Source organism: Ailuropoda melanoleuca, chromosome 7, assembly GCF_002007445.2.
Source record: "Ailuropoda melanoleuca isolate Jingjing chromosome 7, ASM200744v2, whole genome shotgun sequence".
NCBI lineage: Eukaryota > Metazoa > Chordata > Mammalia > Carnivora > Ursidae > Ailuropoda > Ailuropoda melanoleuca.
In genome coordinates, this window is record NC_048224.1 from 80,310,087 (window position 1) to 80,329,185 (window position 19,099).

Here is a 19,099-nt window from a genome sequence, read left to right on the forward strand (position 1 = left end):
TCCAGTAAGACCCATTTCTGGGTAGTGATCCATGATCTTCAACGATCTTCACCAATGACCTGCCATCCTTAAATACAGCCCCTCACAGTACGCACAGAAGCACCCAGGTCAGAGGATCAGCCGTGGGAAGGGGTGGCGGGCGTACGGGCGGGGGCACTACAGATCTTGTCAGAAGTTGACAGTCTTGTGCAGGAGAAAGAAATAGGCCAAAGGTGGAAAGTATTGGAAACTAGAGAGGGCTGTGGAACTAAGGATGCCAATTTGGGTGGGTCACCCTGACATGCATGTGCCGGGTCCTATCATTCCCGCTGGGATGCTGTCAGGAGGCGAGATACTGTACTCCAAAGAAAGAGGCTCCTCCCTGGAGATCTCACGGAGGCGAGGGTGCACACAGCAGAGGCCTGAGCCGGTGTGAGCAGTGGTGCTCAGGAAGCAGGGGAAGTAGCTCAATCTCCAGCAGGATGGTTAGTAAGGGTCTCCTGAAGCATGGAATACATACATCTTGTAGGTTTAAACCGTTGTTTTTGTTTTTGTTTTAAAGATTTTATTTATTTATGTGACAGAGAGACAGCCAGCGAGAGAGGGAACACAAGCAGGGGGAGCNGGCGAGGGTGCACACAGCAGAGGCCTGAGCCGGTGTGAGCAGTGGTGCTCAGGAAGCAGGGGAAGTAGCTCAATCTCCAGCAGGATGGTTAGTAAGGGTCTCCTGAAGCATGGAATACATACATCTTGTAGGTTTAAACCGTTGTTTCTGTTTTTGTTTTAAAGATTTTATTTATTTATGTGACAGAGAGACAGCCAGCGAGAGAGGGAACACAAGCAGGGGAGTGGGAGAGGAAGAAGCAGGCTCATAGCAGAGGAGCCTGATGTGGGGACTCAATCCCGAAACGCCGGGATCACGCCCTGAGCCGAAGGCAGACGCTTAACGACTGCACCACCCAGGCACCCCTAAATCGGTTTTTTTTAATCTTCAGGTACGAAAGCTGTAGATAAAGTGGTCCCACCCACTTTATCTACCTTTAGACACCTCGTCATCCTTCGTCTCCTCTGCTCTCTCACAGTCTCTCCATCTGTCCTTTTTCAGGACCTTGACATTTTTGAGGAATACCAGTTAGGCATTTTGTAGCATGTCCCTCAGTTTTTGGTCTGGTATTTTTCTCACGATGAGACTAAGCTCTAGGGTGTGGGGAAGAATACCATGGAGGTAAGGTGCCCTTCCCATCACATCTCATCAGGGAGTATGCGATTTCCACAAGATTTATTACTGCTGTTGTTAACCTCGGTCACTTGGTTAAGGCAGTGTTTGCCAGGTTCTCTTCTGTAAAATGACCAATTTTCCATTTTTGGGCCCTGGGAAACAACTTTCCCAACTAGAGTGCAGAGTTTGTGTCCTGTTGTTAGTGCCTGTAAGCGAGTCCCTGGGTCCAGCTCATCCTCAGCCCTACCTCCTGAAGGGGGCTGTAATCCAATGCAAAGTCCTTGGTTTTGTTCCTTCAGTTGGTCTCGCTTTGGCCATTGGGAGTTTTTCAGGTTGCCTCTGTGTTCCTTTGACATGCCCTCATTCTTTTGTGTTTTGAAAACCTCCTTACTTCCCGATACTACAAGAAGATGGTCCAGACGTATCTTCAGCCTTCTCTGTTACAGCTCCAGAATCAGCCATTTCTCCAAGGAGCCCTGGTTCCTTTCATTGGTTTAGACGCCAGGATCTGGGAGCTGGGTGTGCTTGTTGTTACTGGGCTGTCACTGCTTCTAGGCCCTCTTAGCAGACAGAGCGAGGAGATCCACATATGTTTGCTCTCATGTGCACGTCCGCACAGCTGTAGTCATTTCTGTGTCTCTCCGTCTGTATGTGTATTAGGCCGAGAATGAGTTCATACTGATGTCCTGGACTCTGATCTAGCACCACAGGGTTCATTCTAGCCGCCCCTGCGCCCCGGCTTTTCTGTAGCTTCTCTTTCTGACAGTGAGAAACCTGGCTTCAGCCATCTACTATCCACTTAATTGCTCAACACCAGGATACAGATTACCAACCCATACTCCCATGAGGAACAGATTTCCCAGCTGGAGCACAGAGTTCATGTTCTGTTCCTAGGGCCTCTGGCCTTACAATTCCAATCAAATCACCATTTCCCAGAGTGACTTAGGTCCCCCCACTTTTTTTTCTCTCTCTTTTTTTTTTACAAGTCTCTTGAGGACTTTTCCGGAGTTAAGGTAAGCAGGGATAGCTTTAAGGATAGTTCCAGATACCCAGCTTCCATAAATACTGTATTCTGTACCTCTTAGTCATCTCAAATTTTAGCATTGCATCAGGGGGTAAATATTTCCAAACCACCAAACAAAGGGAACGCAGAATTATGTATAGTCATTGAGAGACTGAATGAGTCTTGATTGGATGACAGATCCTTTCACAAGTCAGTTGGCTTGCAGAGTTTTGCTTTTAATAATATTTCAGGATATTTAATGGATGACCAGGAGCCAGTTTTAGTGATAGATTATTATGATTCTTGACTTACAACTAGGCAAGAATTGAGGGACACTTTTAACAAAACTTCCAATTCCTATTTATTTAACTGAATGAGGTTTCCCAGTACTTACAGTTTGGAAAAAAAAAAGAGAGAGAGGGAAAGTGAGAGAAAGAATTAGAGAAAGAGAGAGAGAAAAAGAAAAGAAAAAGAAAGGCAAGAGAATCATTGTTGAACCTTGTGTATTCCAGGAAAAAGTGAGCATTCATCTAGTGGATGCTAATTGGGAGGGGGGAGAAAAGCCCATTGACATCTTTAAGTGATGAATTTCCAATACAATTTCACTTTTTTTGTTTAATGATTATCAGTGTGATTCATTTTATTTTTACCAGTAATGTACTAGTATTCAATTAAGAATAAAAGCCTATGATCAAGAAATAGAAATTTCCATTTATATGATAGGGTGATCAATAAAACTTTGAAGCAGAAAAACATTACCTATAGGGATAGGAGTTCAAGGAGAGAAAGGAATGATGTAAACTTTGTGATTCTTTTTTTTTTTTTAAAGATTTTATTTATTTATTCGACAGAGATAGAGACAGCCAGTGAGAGAGGGAACACAAGCAGGGGGAGTGGGAGAGGAAGAAGCAGGCTCATAGCAGAGGAGCCTGATGTGGGGCTTGATCCCATAACGCCGGGATCATGCCCTGAGCCAAAGGCACACGCTTAACCGCTGTGCCACCCAGGTGCCCCTAAACTTTGTGATTCTTAAAAGAAGAGCTTACTTAAAAAGAGAACGATGGTTGGTTTCAAATTGCTGTGGTTTTTAGATGCCTTTGGCTATGTTTTACTTGTGTCAATATTTATAATTGCTGGAAATTACACCCTTTCCAACGACTTAGACATATAATGAAAGGTTTTAGACAGCAGCTTGATGTGCAGTCCCGAATGGGGAATGGGAAGGAGGGGAGGGGAGCCTGTTTGCAGGCCGTGGGCGGCGGCCAGTTTTGTAAGGCCGCCAAGTGTAGACCAAACGGTGTCTGTCCATCTCTTGATGGTATTTGAGACCTTGCGCGAAAAACTCTCCCTGTCTCAATTTAGCTCATTTGCAAAACTGGGTGACCACTACCTTGCTGGGTTGTTGCAAAGAACAGAGATGGTGTATGCAAAGCGTCTGGTACGCCGCGTGCGGGAACGAGGAGCGGTGGGCACAGCAGTCCCGACCTAAGACAGCAGCAGGTGGCGCGGCCGGCTCTTCAAATTCCCTAGCCTCGGACCGCTCTTCGGGGTGGACTATGGAGACCCGTCCTCTGGCTGCTAGCGCCCCGCCCGCGGTCCCCCTCCCGGCTCCGCCCCGGCCGCCCGGAAGCGCGGCTGCCCGGGGAACCCAGATTGCTCCGGACGCTTCCCGCCCCGCAGAGCCGGCTCCACAGGTAACGCTGCGGCCGGGCCGCCTGGGATCCTGACCCCGAGCTGCCCCCAGGGCTCCGGGAGCCGCGGGGAAAGGGACGGAGCCCCCGGCGGGTAGACAGGGGCTGCAGGGGAGCTGCCCGAGGTCCCGGGCCGCGTCGGTCTCCGTGGCAACGCGCGACGCGCTGAGTTCAGGCCCGCGCGCCAGCTCCGCAGCCCAGCCCGCGGCCGCCTCCCGGAGTGCCCCTGAGGGACAAGGCTTGTCCCGAGAGCTGGGGGCTCCCACCCCTGGTGCCGCCGGGGCGGGAGGGTCGCCGTCGCTCAGTTCCCGGGCTGGAGTCCTCGAGTTCCATTCCCGTAGCCGCCTCCTTCAAAACCCGGTCCTCGGGTGTCCCCGGCCTCCTCCGGCAGCGGATCTGGTTCCCAGCCCCATGCCATTCAGTTGTCCCCTTTCCTGCCCTGACACTAGTTATCGAAAACACGACCTGCCTGCTCACGCAAGTTTTAAAAGTGGGCATGATGCCCTAATTGTGGTATAAAGAGGAAATGCAAGGAAACGGTTTATAACGAAGTTTGCGTTTCAGTCTGCAAACTGGTACGACCATAGTCGAAGAAGTAGCGAAGTAGCCAAGCGTTGGTGCCTGGGCGGGGAGGCACCTGACCCTGACGGCCGCCCCCTGTTAGGTCTCGGCTACCTGAGCAGCTCAGCCGTGGGGCCGTGAGGCCGTGATTTTCCAAACCGGTGCACATTTCTTGGTAATGTTCCCAACACAACAAAGTACAATCAAGCCTTGATTTACATGCAGTTGCATTCCTCGAAAATTCAGTAAAACCGTGCAAAAAAATATTCTGTATTTACATGTAAAATGGACTTTGGTTCTAGCTGAAGATAGTTATAAATGGATTTTTCCATGCACATGAATGTGTGTGGGGACTTGCTAAGGTTCTAGGGCCGCGGGATAGTCCTTTATTTTCAGGACCGTCCCTCGCATCGCCCGACATTAGTATCCCAGGCCGCAAGCACTTCTAAACGCCATAGTGCTTCTCCACCTCTGCAGGGACCAGAAAAACCTCCACAAATTCCCAAAATGTCCCCTAGGGGGCAGCACGTCCCCGTTGAGAAGGATTGAACTGTAAGCCTGCACCAGCGTTAAGGACATTCCTGCTTTACAGAGGAGCCGAGACCCGGGGTGTTATACCTTAAATTCTCGGAACAGTCTTGCAAAACCAGGTGTTGTTATTTCCATTTTAGAAATTAGGAAAGTGAGGTCTTGAGGGATTGAGTGACTTCCCCAGGATCACAAAAGTACAGTGTATCAAAGTTGAGTCTGAGCCCAGATTCCACCAAGAAGCAACATTTCACTTTGGTGGTTACCTGTGGCCACAGGGAAAGTTATTTGACTCTGTCTTGCTGAGGTCGGTAGGAAAGTTTTAGCAGAAGGAATTCTTTACATTGTAGTGATCAGTTTTGTGACTTCGTTAATGCTTACGAGGAGTGTGTGATAAAATTGCTGCTCTGATTTCAGGAACCAGCATGGATAAATATGATGTGATTAAGGCCATTGGGGAAGGTGCCTTCGGGAAAGCATTCTTGGCTAAATGGAAATCTGATAGCAAGCACTGTGTTATAAAAGAGATCGATTTTGCAAAGGTAAAGTGAAGAAGTTCACATTCTTGTTCATTTTCAGTAATATATTCAGCTGGCTTTTAATTTAGGATGAAAAAGAAACTTTTTTTTTTTTTTTGCTTGTTTGTTTTTATAGCATGAACTTTAAGCCTCAGTTGACTAGGGACGCCTGGGTGGCTCAGTCAGTTAAGCATCTGCCTTCGGCTCAGGTCATGATCCCAGGGTGGACTGAGCCCCGAGTCGGGCTCCTTGCTCAGCTGGGAGGGAGTCTGCTTCTCCCTCTCCCTCTGCCCCTCCCCCTGTCTGTGCTCTCTCTCTCTCTCTTTCTCATTCACTCTCTCTCTCTCTCTCAAATAAATAAAATCTTAAAAAAAAAAAAGCCCCAGTTGACTCTGGGTTGCTCATATTCCTAAGTCTGTTGTCCAAAGAGCAACCAATATTTTATTAGAAAAAAGAAAAGGAAGGGACAGGAAAAAAAGAAAGAAGAATAGAAAAATAAGATTATATCACCGGTTCCTGTGGCAGGCTGAGGGGGGCCTGCAAGGCCTGTGAGAGTTCCCCTCCCCCATTGCTTGACTTTTCTATCTTGCCACGGGCTGGTGCTCTTCCTCTGACTGTATCGCCCTCATTGGTTCCCCTCCACAGAGAGGCCTTCCTCAAATCATCCCCGTGCCACCCTCGATCACTCATTACACCGCCTTGGTTTCTTTTCTGAATAGCATTTATAATGGTCTGGAATTACGCTGCTCGCATTTTCTTCATGTGCTTATTGTCTGTCTTCTCTAGCACGCAGGGCAGTGCCTGGCACATGATATATGCTCCGGACACTTACTGGATGCATCAAACGAATGGAGGAGAACAATGGCCTTCTGCTAGTCCCATGATTTTGGAGAGCGATTAAATATAGTTCATTGAAAAGGAATCATTTCTGCTGAATTCCTCTTGGGCAAGTGTTTGTGTCACCCCCTCTAGTGATGTGTTCATTTCAAATTATATTGGGGCAACAATGCCCATTGCATGCTGGAATTAATTTTAAGTCTTGTTGGGTGTCTCCTGGAGGATTTATAAATGAGAGTAGCAGAAAATGTTCCATACAAAATGTGTGCAAAATAGGGCACCTGGCCGGCTCAGTTGCTCAGTTGGTAGAGCATGTGACTCTTGATCTCAGGGTTAGAAGTTTGAGTCCCACATTGGGTGTAGAGATTACTTAAAAACAAAATCTTAAAAAAAAAATCACTTTAGTTAAAAAAAACAAAAACACCCCAAATTATGTGCAAAATGGACTTGACAAGTTGCACGGTGTGAGTGTACTTAATGCCCCCAAATTGTACATTTGAAAATGGTTAAAATGGCATATCTTTTATGTTCTACATATTTTACCACAATTTTTTAAAGTTGCAAAGGAAAACAAAAGGACATCCCAAACTTACATTACAACTCAGGTGTAGATGGTCAGCTTCAGGGAGAATGATTTATTTAGCAGTATTGGTTGCTCTTCATGGCTCCATGACTTCTACAAGTGTCCTTTATTCTAGCGGCCTGTCAGAGCTTCCTTCTGCATTATTCTGCTCGCTCTCCTTTGTTTATCTGGCTGCTCTTTCTCAGGCCTGTCTGCCTTCTCACCCTGTCTGTGTCCCCCACCATCTGTTCCTTGCCGACTCGCTTCTCCTTCTCTGGGCAGTCGCCTTACTCCTGTCTTTGCCGGTGAGCAGACCACTCTTCCAATTCTCTCTCCAGCCCACTTCTCTTCCGGCCCCCCGTTCTGCATTTTATCTGCTCTGTGCCACACTGTGTCCATGACATTGGTGTCCATGAGGTCATCTCTGAGTTTTTTCTCTTCCTTCACATCCAATGACTTGCTACATACTGTTGACTCATTCTCTCCTTTGAGTTTGTTTTCTTCATTTTGTCAATGCCCTGGGCTGCTTCAGTAGTTTTGCCAAGGCTCTGACTTTCGTGTAGCAAAATTGTGATAATGCTCCATTCGTGTCCCCAGACCTTCACCGGGACAGAAGTCGTCAAGGAAAAGATGACTAGATGCATTGTCATCTTTGACTACAGAAAAACCTAAAACTTCTGAATGACAAAAAACACCATGAATAAATCAAAAGGAAGTTGACAGAATGCCAAAAATATTTGCAAGTGTTCACGAAAGGTGCTGGCCTTTTATAAATGTATAAAAAGAAAAAAACCTGTAACTGAAGAACTCATCATACAGAAACTTCAAACTCATTAGTAAACTAAGAAATACGAATCAATAAAAATCCATGTTTGCTTATACACCTGGCAAGGATTAGAAAGAATATACAAGTGGAGGAAGTGGGCACGCTCTTCAAGCTCTGCTGATGGGAAGGTCAATTGGTATCACTCTAAAGGGAATTCATTAGTATGTATCAGAAACTTGGAAGGACCCATGCCCAGTCTGTATTATAGGTCCACAGCATGTTGTAAAGATGAAAAAAAAATCAGGCCACCAAAAGTTATGTGTGTATGTGTGTATATGTGTGTGTGTGTGTAACATTAACAGTACACACACTCACACACTGACAGTGATTATTGTTGAGTGATAGGATTTCACCTCCACCATTCCTCTGCATTTTCAGAATTTTTAATATGGAGCATATATTCTGTTTTTAAAATTATGAATTATATTATTTGTCTTTTTACATTTTTATTTATTTATTTATTTATTTGAGAGAGACTGAGAGTGAGAGAGATCACAGAAGGAGAGAGAGACGCAGACTCCCTGCTGAGCAGGGAGCCCGATGTGGGGCTCCATCCCAAGACCCTGAGATCGTGACCTGAGCGGAAGGCAGACACTTAGCCGACTGAGCCACCCAGGCGCCCCTGAATTGTGTTTTTTGTATAGGCAGAGAAAGTTATCTTCATTTTGAAAAAGATAAGGAAAAAAGCACACATCCCTGGATCTACTTTTGGGAGTTTATTCCAAGGAAATACCCAGAGATGTACGGTCAGAAAGCAACTTAAATGTCCAACAGTAGGGGATTGGTTACTTAATTTATGAAAACAAAGCGGATCTTAGAAATCATGTTGCAGATGAAGTATTGACGTGAGAAATGTCACGGCTTCTGCTAATTGAGAAACAGTATGTGTAGAACGAGGCGCTCTTTGTGAAAATATGTATTCTGTCCCTGCAGGTGTATATATACACACCCGTGCATAGATTCACAGACGTACAAGGCAGATGTACTAGATTGTTATTATGTAGGTAGAATGTGGGATTGTGAGTAATTTTTGCCCTGTGCTTTTATACTGTTTCACTCTTCGGGTTAGTTTTCACCTGCTCTCTGGTTTGTTTTCCCAAATTCCATTTCCACCTTCCCCTCCATCTACACGTCCTTTGCAGCCCGCAGCCTCTGTGCTTGCCCACGGGGCTCTTTCTTTCAAGAAGGTCTTTGCCTGCCCAGGACCTTCCCACTTGAAGTAATCGCTCTCTCTGTAAACTTGATAGCTTTTTATCCGTCCTGCTGCTATGACACTGACTGCCTTCTACTCTGATGTGCTTTGACTGTTTTTTTTTGTGCATGTGCCTTCTCCCCCTTATTAAACTGTGCGTTCTACGTGGACAGAACGCATGCCTTATTCGTCTTGGTGTTCCACACAGCACCTAATACTGCTTTGCACCGGTAGGTATTCAGTACATTTTTACTGGATAAATAATTCAAAGGCTAGATACTTTCAGGCCTTCTAGTTCTTTTGTTCAGCTGGTACATACTGAGGAATTATAACACCATTTTAATTCTAAGGAAAGAAGAAACTATTTGGGAGTGAATCCTCTGTAACAATAGATACTGATTCATTTCATAGCATCTCTCCCATTCTTAGTGTAGATAATAAAAAGTTGACCATATTTTTCTAATACAGCACTGATTTTTTTCATCCTTTTTCTCGTGAACCGCCCTGGCCTCCGGGCCATCACTAAGGAGAATGTCATGTTAGGCCTTGTTCTTCTCGCTTTCCCATATCTCTTTATGCTATTAAATTTGCCTAGCAACGCCTGTGTCCCAGTATTAATATGTATTGCTTCTTTCTTCCTTTCTACCCTAAAGTAGTTTTTCATTACTTCTTATCTAGAGAAATCTACATTTCCTCACATCTCCAATACCTCTCCATGCTGTAAACTCTATAAATGCCAGAACTTGAATGGCTTATTTTCTCACAGGTACCAAAAGGCTGATATTTTCTTTCTCATCATCCTACTATTATCAAGGATATTCTTTTCATTCTTCTTCTTCTTTTTTTTTTTTTAAGTAAGCTCTATACCCAGCGTGGGGCTTGAACTCATGACCCCAAGATCAAGAGTTGAGTGCTCTAGCGATGCCAGCCAGCCGCCCCTATTCTTTTGATTCTTGCTTCCAAAAATGTGTTGTATATTTTCTTGATTATAAAATAAAAGTGTTCATTATAAAAATTTTTGAAAAGAACTGAAGGGGAAAATAAGACCATTTCGAGGGAAATAAAAATCACTGATAACCTCTCTCTTTAAACATTATGATAAATTTTTCTCCAGGCTATTTTTAATGCGTAAATACTTTATGAGTTACTGGAATGATCAGTGCCATGGTAGATATACTCTTCTATAACAGCTTTTTGTACTTAGCAATATTTTGTGGATATTTTCTTAAGTCATTCAATGTTTTCATATAATAAAATGTTCTTCAGGGCACCTGGCTGGCTCAGTCAGAAGCTCATGTGACTCTTGATCTTGGGGTCATGAGTTCAAGCCCCACGTTGGGTGTAGAGATTACAAAAAAAATAAGTAAACTTAAAAAAAGTGTTCTCATATAATACTATTAAACGTTCCCAGTAATAAGGGTGATGCTTACCATTGACCAGGTGCCTTTTATACCTGCTGTCACCCTGTGTGCTTTAATATATCAACTTATTGAATCCTTGCAACAGCCCTGGAGATAGATGTCACAGCTTCATTGTATGGGTGAAAGAGCTGAGGCTCCAAGATGTTAAGTGATTTGCTCAACGATGCCCTGTAGCCAACAGATCTTTCCTCACTCTTCGTCTGCTCCTTCTGCTATGACACATTGCCTCCCTTGATTTTGGATGACTGCATAATATGACATCAAGTTAAAAACACCATGATTTAACTCTTTTTCTATTTTCAGACATTTATGTTTAGTTTTTTAGGTATGATTAAATACCATGTAATATTTAGAATGTAAGTCATTTTTTAAAAGATTTTATTTATTTATTTGAGAGAGAGAGAGAGGGTGTGAGCAGAAGTGAGAGGGAGAGAGAATCTGAAGCAGACTCCCCACCAAGTGCAGAGCCTGATCCAGGGCTTGATTCCACAACCAGGAGATCACGACCTGCACCGAAACCAAGAGTCTGACGCTTAACTGACTGAGACATCCAGGCGTCCCTAAGTCATTTTTATTAAACAAACTATGTACATATGTTTACCTATGTGTGCTTTAAATAAAAACATTTAGCAGTTAACAGCAATTACTCCTAAGGAATAGGAATTCATGGAATGGGTGAGGAGGGCATCTTGTTCACTTCTGTCTGGCTTCAAATATTTTTTTTAAGATCACAAGTGTGTATTATGACAGTAATTAAAAAACTAGTAATAACACACAGTAAGGAAGGTTTTTGTATGAGAATGCTTGGGCACATTTCTGATTATTTTCTTTGGATAAATTTCTAGAAGAAATAATAAGCCAAAAACAGGAGTATTTTTAAAGTTTCTCAGTACATGTTGTAAAATTGCCTTCCCCCCAAAATTTATCTACCTACACCAGAAGTATATGAGTGCCAGTCTGCTGCTTTTGGATAACCCTAGGTACTAACATTCTTCTCGGCTCTGCCTGTGTCATAGATGAAACATCACAGCAAATTTTGTTTTCGTCTGTTCTTTAGATTATTGAGTGAGGTTGGATTTTTTTTCTGTTTACACAGTCATTTTTGTTTCTTTTCTTTCTTGTGAGCTGCCCATTCGTGTATTTTGCATACTTCTGTTGGCAGGTTTGCCTTTTTTTTTCTTGTTAATTTGCCAGAACTCCTTATGTATTATAAATACAGAAATATCTGTCACATCGATTGCCGGTAATTTTACCTAACTATAAAAATACAGTTGCCCACCTACGTTTGCTTTTTGATTTTGTGTATAACATTCTTTTGAAAAACAGTAGTTAAAATTAAAGTAGTTGAGTAGCCAAGTCTGTCAGTCTCGTAGGAGTAATTCGGTTACTTGTGTTCTGAAACTCACATGTAGCAGCTGTAAATTTAAATTGGGGTGGAAGAGACAGAAGCTGAGGTTTAAATGATTTACGGGATTTTACATAGGTAGGAGGCAGTAAAGCTGGGATCGAGAACGTTAATGTTTAAAAAAATGCTCAATTCTCAGTGAGGATGAGAAATTTGGGATGTGGGCCAGTGTTGAAGAACATTGTAGAGGGAGCAGTGGAGAGGAGTGGTGACCTTCGTACAGAGGCCAGAAGGTGGGGCAGCCAGGCCAGAGGTCAGGGTGGAGATGACCAGTCAAGCAAGGCAAAGTGTCAAGAACGAGGAAGAAGAGGTGGAAGCAAAGTGTGGCCACCGGCACCAAAACGATTGAAAAATACTGTCAATAGATGATATACCGAATAATAAGAAAAATGCATCAAATCTAAAATGAAGTCACAAGAGACCATTTTTATTTGAAAGTGAAAAATGTAGGAATCTTACTACAGAATTTTACTGGTCTGATTGATATGATATATGACTTTTTTTTTTTTAATTTCATCTGTTTCTTCTCAGCAGTGATTGCTGCTGGACCGTTGCATTGTTATAAAGAATTTCTTTGCTCTGCGAGATAAATATTAAAATAAGTTTCCTCCAGATGCCTAAGTAATTAATACAGTGCCACCAATGCAACTGAACCTTTAATACAGCAGACCTTCACCAGAAATATTTATTTTCTTGTTTACGATTGTCACTGAAAAACCATTGATTTGATATAGACCACGCTGCTAATTCTAAGACTGTCATTTCCTGCCATTGAAAGACCAGTTTCGGAAGTGTCATTAGAAGCCAGTGAAATCGTGGAGAACTTTAGATGATAGTGAGCAAAAAGCATGTTCTTGAAAATAAGTTATCTTTTTAAAAATTTTTTTTATATTATGTTAGTCACCATACAGTACATCCCTGGTTTCTGATGTAAAGTTCAATGATCATTAGTTGCGTATGACACCCAGTACACCATGCAATACGTGCCCTCCTTACTACCCATCACCGGTCTATCCCATTCCCCCACCCCCCTCCCCTCTGAAGCCCTCAGTTTGTTTCTCAGAGTCCATAGTCTCTCATGTTTCATTTCCCCTTCTGATTACCCCCCCTTTCTTTATCCCTTTCTTCCCCTACCGATCATCCTAGTTCTTATGTTCCATAGATGAGAGAAATCATGTGATAATTGTCTTTCTCTGCTTGACTTATTTCACTTAACATTATCTCCTCCAGTGCCGTCCATGTTGCAGCAAATGTTGAGAATTCGTTCTTTCTGATATCTGAGTAAAATAAGTTATCTTAACAGACTACTCTATCTCTTAATGTAATTTAGATGCCCATCCAAGAAAAGGAAGCTTCAAAGAAAGAAGTAATTCTTCTGGCAAAGATGAAGCATCCCAACATTGTAACCTTCTTCAGTTCGTTTCAAGGTTTGACATTCTAATATCCTTCAAGTGCTTTAATAATAAAGTATAGGCACGTAGACTTCTGTAAAAGATACATTCCTGAGACCTGTGCATAAATTCGTTTTTGTAAATGGACTCCTTTTCCCATTTACTTAAATCATAATTTGAGACACTGACTTTACTTCCTCTCTAGTGAGTTTTTGTAGACAACTTTCTTAAGTTTGCTTAAGTTTTCCCTCCTCTTCTTAATTCTTGCTGCATCACTACTTAATGGCTGGTATATTAGTCTTGCTACAATAAGAACTCCTAAATTGTGGCCTCCAGTATTTTACATCTGTTTCTCACATTACACGTTGGCTGTGAGTGGGTGGGGTCTTAAGTCTGGGGTCCGGGTGATGGAGCAGCCCAGATAGGGAGCATGCTGTACTCCTGAGCGAGAGAAGGGGCGAGACACAGAGCCTGCCACACGATCGCTCTCAGAGCCCTGCTAGGATGTGGCCTGTTCCTCACTTTCCTTCTGAGCCCCTGTTCCTGTTGGCAAAGCAGCCACACAGCCAACCCCAATAAGGTGGTGACGGGGAGGGTATACGCTGCCTCTGAGAGTTCATGCACGTGCTGGGACAACAGGTGGGCCGTGCGGTCCTCTTACAGAGAAGCAGCCAACAGCCATGCACCATGGTCAAGCAAACGGCCACACTAGAGGGGAAAAACTTTAAGGAAGATATTCCCTTCCCGTGGATGCCTGAGTATAACATCTCTTCTGCCTTCATCTACCACTTGGCTCCGAAGGTAAAAATGCAAAACAAGACATAGAAGGAGCATTGGTCAGAGACCATTCATTCACTTAACAAATTGTTATTAGGTGCTCACTGTATGCCAGGCGTTATTCTAGGCCTCCAGGAATAGAACGGTGAACAAAACAGGCAAAAGTCCCTGTCCTCATGGAGCTTACGTTCTAGGGGGAAGAGACAGACAATAAACACATCCACTGTATGTCAGGTGCGTATCAGGCTGTGACAGGCTCTATCTGCCCACAGCTCACCGTGCAGCATCCCCATCCCAGCTCCCAGCACTGGGCTGAGGGCTTGAATTCACAGTGGTAAGTAGTTCATGGAGCAGGAATGTTACCTGGATGTCTTTAAGCACCCTCGGCGGTGTACAAATCAGTAAATACATATACAGAGCCACTATTTTTTGAGCTTCTATGCTGTTCAGGGCACTGGATTTCTTACAAACTAAAATGACTGCTTTCAAAGCAGTTCTCTGTATGGCCCTCCTCAACGGCTGGGTATTTAAGAGAGTTCTCAGGGCTGCTGTGTGATCTTCCTGGGACTGGAGCAGTACGTGTGAGCAGGGAGTTGAGTTGTTCTGAACAACTTCTAAAGGGCAGCCACTGAAGAAAGTGCCCTCCGTTCCTATTCTTTGATTCCCAACAAAGCCAGAAGACGATCTTTCTTTTCCTCATTCTTTGGGCTATTACTGTGACTCCCTGTGTCTGGCTAGCACCTACTCGTGCTCAGGCCTTCTCCGAGATCACGGTTCCAACATGGCGCCCGTTCCGGACCTTGCAGAGCACCCCTGCCCTTGTGTGCATGTGCCTGTTTACATAAGCAAGTCTGAACTGGTTTACCGTAGTCCCTTTAAGATAGCAAACCTAATGAATTCTTTTGTCTCCACTTGCTCCTCAGCACCCAGCACATAGTAGGTGCTTAATACACCTTGGCTGAGGAGTACATGGACTGGACTGCTTTCAAAGAGTAGAATATGTCTTTATGCAAAGTAGACATTTGAGGACCTTTGACATTGGTGCTGTTATAAAATTAGAGGTCATTTGGACAATATAAATGACCTCCACGGCGTCTGTTTATATTGTAAGCTTACACTTTCTTAGAACAGCTTTATTTTTTGTTTTTGAAATAGAGTGCCCCTGTGTTTAGGAAAGCTAGAGCTATGGGGATGCCTCCCAGTTTGCCTGGGACTTGAAACCTGGAGCTTATTAAGATAAAGCCTTTGTTTACCCTCGACAGCTTGTCTCTGAACAGAAGAGCCGTGGCTCTAGTTCAGTAAATGTTTGTCTATAGAAAGCATGAACTTTTTATAAGTTCGAAGCAATTGTATGAAAAACAAGGGAGTGTAATGAGATTTTCCCACAGCTAAATTAATTCCACTTAAATTCCTTCAATAAATACTTATCAAGTACCTTACATGCTGGGTGTGTTCTGGATTTCATCAGTGCGCACAGTAGGCCAGAATCTCTCCCTGCACTGTTGTTTTCTCTTGCTAGGTAACAAACGACCACAGATTCAGTGTCTTGAACCAACACCCAGTTATCTTTTCCCAGCCCCTCTAGATCCCAGTCTGGGTGTGGCTTAGCTGGATTCTCTGCTCAGGTCCCACAGCTGGCTCGGCTCTCTCCTCGGAGGCTCAGAGTTCTCTGCCATGTTTATTCATGTTGTGGGCAGAATTCATCTACTAGGATCATAGGACTGAGGTGTCTGGTTTCTTGCTGGCTGTTCACTGGGGGTGGTTATGGGCTTCTGGAGGCCAGCTCCCCTTCCCTGCTGTGTGGCCCCTTCAGTAAGCCTTCTCCCACTTGGAATCTCACTTCCTCTGTCTCTGACCTCTAGACCTAGATCTGTATGGCTCCTGTGATAAGGTGAAGCCCCCAGGTAAAATCTCCTTTTCTATTAACTCAAAGTCAACTGACTTCAGTGATTTCAGCAAAATCCCCTCTGCCGTGTGTCTTGACATCATCGAGGGAGTGACAGCCCGTCATGCTTACAGGTTCCACCTGCACTCCGGGGGAGGGAGCCCATGCCATGTGTGCACTGGGGCCATCTTGGAAGGCTGCCTGCTATAGACTGGGGAGTCTGCAGGCTAAGGGGAAAGGGTGGGGAGAAACAGACAATAAATGTAGACATAACTAATAAGCACATCGTGTAGTATGTTAGGAGGTGGTAAATGCCGTGGCAACATAAAAGGGCGGTCATTTGAGCAAAGACTTGAAGAGCCATGCTCAACTCTGCGGAAGAACTTTCTAGGCCGGGGGAGCAGCCACTGCAAAGGCATGAGGACAAGAGTGGGCCTGGTGGGTTAAAGGACTGGCCAGGAGGCTTTTGGGAAAGACAGTCGGCTATGCGCCCTGAGCGTCTCTGCACATTTCTGCCCAATGTGCCAGGAGTGCAAAGCCCTGACCACTGTCTACCCAGATTGCGCTTGTGGTGAGCGACACTGAAGGATGAGGCGTCTCCCCCAAGGCAGAGCCGGCCTGTTTACTGCTCCCTAGAAAGCAGCAGCTTCCTCAAGCGCGCTGTTCCTCTCCTGTCACGTCGCCCACGGCAGGTGCACGTCTCCATCTAGGCTCATGTGTTTTACCTCCGTGGAACGAGTGCTAACGTGAAGCTCGGATACCTGCTTTTGCCAAGAGTAATAAAGTCCTTTGCCGCTGGCCTCGGAGTTGCATGTCCCAGCATCCGTGAAATAGTCAGAGGCTCGTAAGAAGGGTGGAATCTCACACCTGGCACAGAGCCCTGTGGGACGTCCGTGTGAGAACAGTGCAGTGGGCAAGGGAGAAGAAAGGAGATGCTTTCATTCTTGATGCTGATTCTGTGTCCCTCCGTGATTTGGGGTACTAATGCTTTTATTTTATGGAATGATGGTGGTAGTGGGTGATGGTTCATCAAATCTAGGGACCGTTGGTTATGAGATGCACCATTAGGTGCTAATTCCAAGGAACAATACCGCCAATTTGACTGTAACACAGTGCTCTTCTCTACATATTACAAAGGCTTTGTAAGACTTATTTACTTTCTATTACTCTTGTGCATACTAAAAAGGAAACTAGAAGCAGATTAAATTGGTGGAGGGGTTCTAAAAATTATGCAGGCAGATAACATCAAGACTGCTGGGCCCACAGCAGGATTGGAGGATGCCATCCTGACTTGTAAGAAGTGCAGTTAAGAGTGAGTTAATTACAGTAACTGTTTTTTACATGCTGGAATTCGACACTAGAAAGCTTGCTTAATGTTACTGCCCCTCAATAGTTTGGAAAGGTCAATGACCCGTAAGCTTTATAGTTCCGGAAGTTGCTGCCCTACCATGCGTCTTACATTTCCTTTTTAGAGCGTCCTTTTCCTCCTTTCTGCATTTTCAAATATTTTATACATGCTTTAAGACTAAACACAGATCTGTCTTTTAATGGAAAGGGACTTTTCTCGCCTCTGCTCTGAGAACCTCCAAACTTACTCCTGTGGCACGTAATACGCTGTATTGTAATGCTAGTGTAAATTCTTTATTTCCATCACTGAGATTGGAGGCCATGATGACAGTTTGTTTCTTATACCTCTCCCCCCTCCCCTATAGTGCTTACTTTTTTTTTTTTAAAGATTTTATTTATTCATTTGAGACAGAGAGATACAGAGAGAGAGAGCATGAGCAAGGGTGAGGCAGAGGGAGAGGGTGAAGCAGACTCCCCACTGAGCTGGGGGCTTGATCTCAGGACCTGGAGATCATGACCTGAGCTGAAGGCAGACACTTAACCATCTGAACCACCCAGGCGCCCCAGTGCTTACTTTTTTTTAAACAGATGGAAGATTTGAGAACATAAATGATCTTTCCAGACAGTTCTAACCTCATTAAATATGAAATTAACAGTGGCTAGTGGGGGGGGTGCATGTTTAGAGCCAAATGATGCTCATTGACCCAGATAGTTTCTTCAAGATGGCTCAGCCATGATTAATCCTGAACCAGCCAATTAACTTCTTTCATGGAAAGCCGGTGTAAGGCCGAGTGAGTTGGAGGTGGGTGGAAAGGAGATAAAATGGAACCTTTTTTCCTTAGTTTTCCTGATTTCAACTGTCCTGTGGTTTTGCGATGGCCGTTCCTTCATTGCTGAAGTGGCCCTAGCAAGGACTGAGCTATGAGAAATAGCAGTTCTCCTAAAAGTCAGACATTCCTGAAGATAATTGACCCCCTGGATAATTAGGGCGTGTCCAGAAACACCTTCTTAAAACCTTCCTGGATGCTCCAAGTCTGTCCTTCACTGTCTCTTGTCCTCGTTGCCCTCCAGGGCACAGACTTCCACGGTCACTCTTCTCATGTATGCTGACTGACCCCCCAACTCTACGGTCGCCTCCCCATGCGGGAAGGATGGCTTATGTGCTTTATATTCCCAGCACCTCAACCTTGGCACGTCCTCAGTAATGGTCTTCCGATGAATGAATGGATCTGTCCCCTTTAAGGAGGTGGGAATCGAAGTGTTCTGGGAGAGGAGCACTGAGTTTTGAGTTAGAGGCAACCGAGGACAGATGCTGTCAGGATGCTCACAGCCAGTCTAGAGTTGGTTTAAGCTCCTCGAAAGAGAGAGGGAGCCGGTGATAGCTACTTGGCAAGAGATTCTGAAATTTAGTGGATACTCAGCAACACGAGGCACAAGGAAGATTAATACTTGCTTTTAAACCTGACTTTATGCCATTTTTTGTGTGTTCCTTAGATGTTTTTATGAAACCACTTAACCACCCTTTATGAAGCCCCTTCCACATGCCAGCTACCGTGCCAGGCGCAGGGAAGACAAAAGAACAAAGTGTGGACTCTATCTGCAGGGAACCCACAAAGGAGTGGGAGAAACGAACACCTGAGTAGGAGCCCTTTCTAGCAGGAGCCCAGCTGGCAGTTGGCCGGTTCCGGGAAAAAGCTGGGGAAGCAGGAAGTCATACACACCTATTTATTTTCATCTATAAATGCACAATCATTTGTCAAACTTTTGATATAAGACTAAGGCCTCATCTTTGATGATGAACACATTGAATAGAGGTCTGAATATTCCTGCTTATGCAGGCTACACCCCTCAGCTCTGGTTTCCAATTTCTTTTCTTTAGAGTGGGGTCAGAACTTACAGATGATCTGAGTGCACAGTCATTTTAACGCTTTCTCCGATATTTTCCACTTCTCTTATC

The 19,099-nt window shown here is 44.4% G+C and overlaps 1 protein-coding gene across 2 annotated transcripts in view; it reads left to right on the forward strand.

Moving 5' to 3' along the window:
- The first annotated feature begins 3,830 nt into the window (after nucleotides 1-3,830).
- NEK5 (NIMA related kinase 5) overlaps nucleotides 3,831-19,099 on the forward strand; it is a 56,817-nt gene continuing 41,548 nt past the window's right edge. For both annotated transcript variants that reach the window (XM_034665102.1, XM_034665101.1), the window contains exons 1-3: nucleotides 3,831-3,895; nucleotides 5,399-5,523; nucleotides 13,073-13,169. In XM_034665102.1, coding sequence (XP_034520993.1) covers nucleotides 5,407-5,523; nucleotides 13,073-13,169 — 214 coding nt within the window. In that variant the 5' untranslated portion in view covers nucleotides 3,831-3,895; nucleotides 5,399-5,406. The remainder of the gene's footprint in view (nucleotides 3,896-5,398; nucleotides 5,524-13,072; nucleotides 13,170-19,099) is intronic.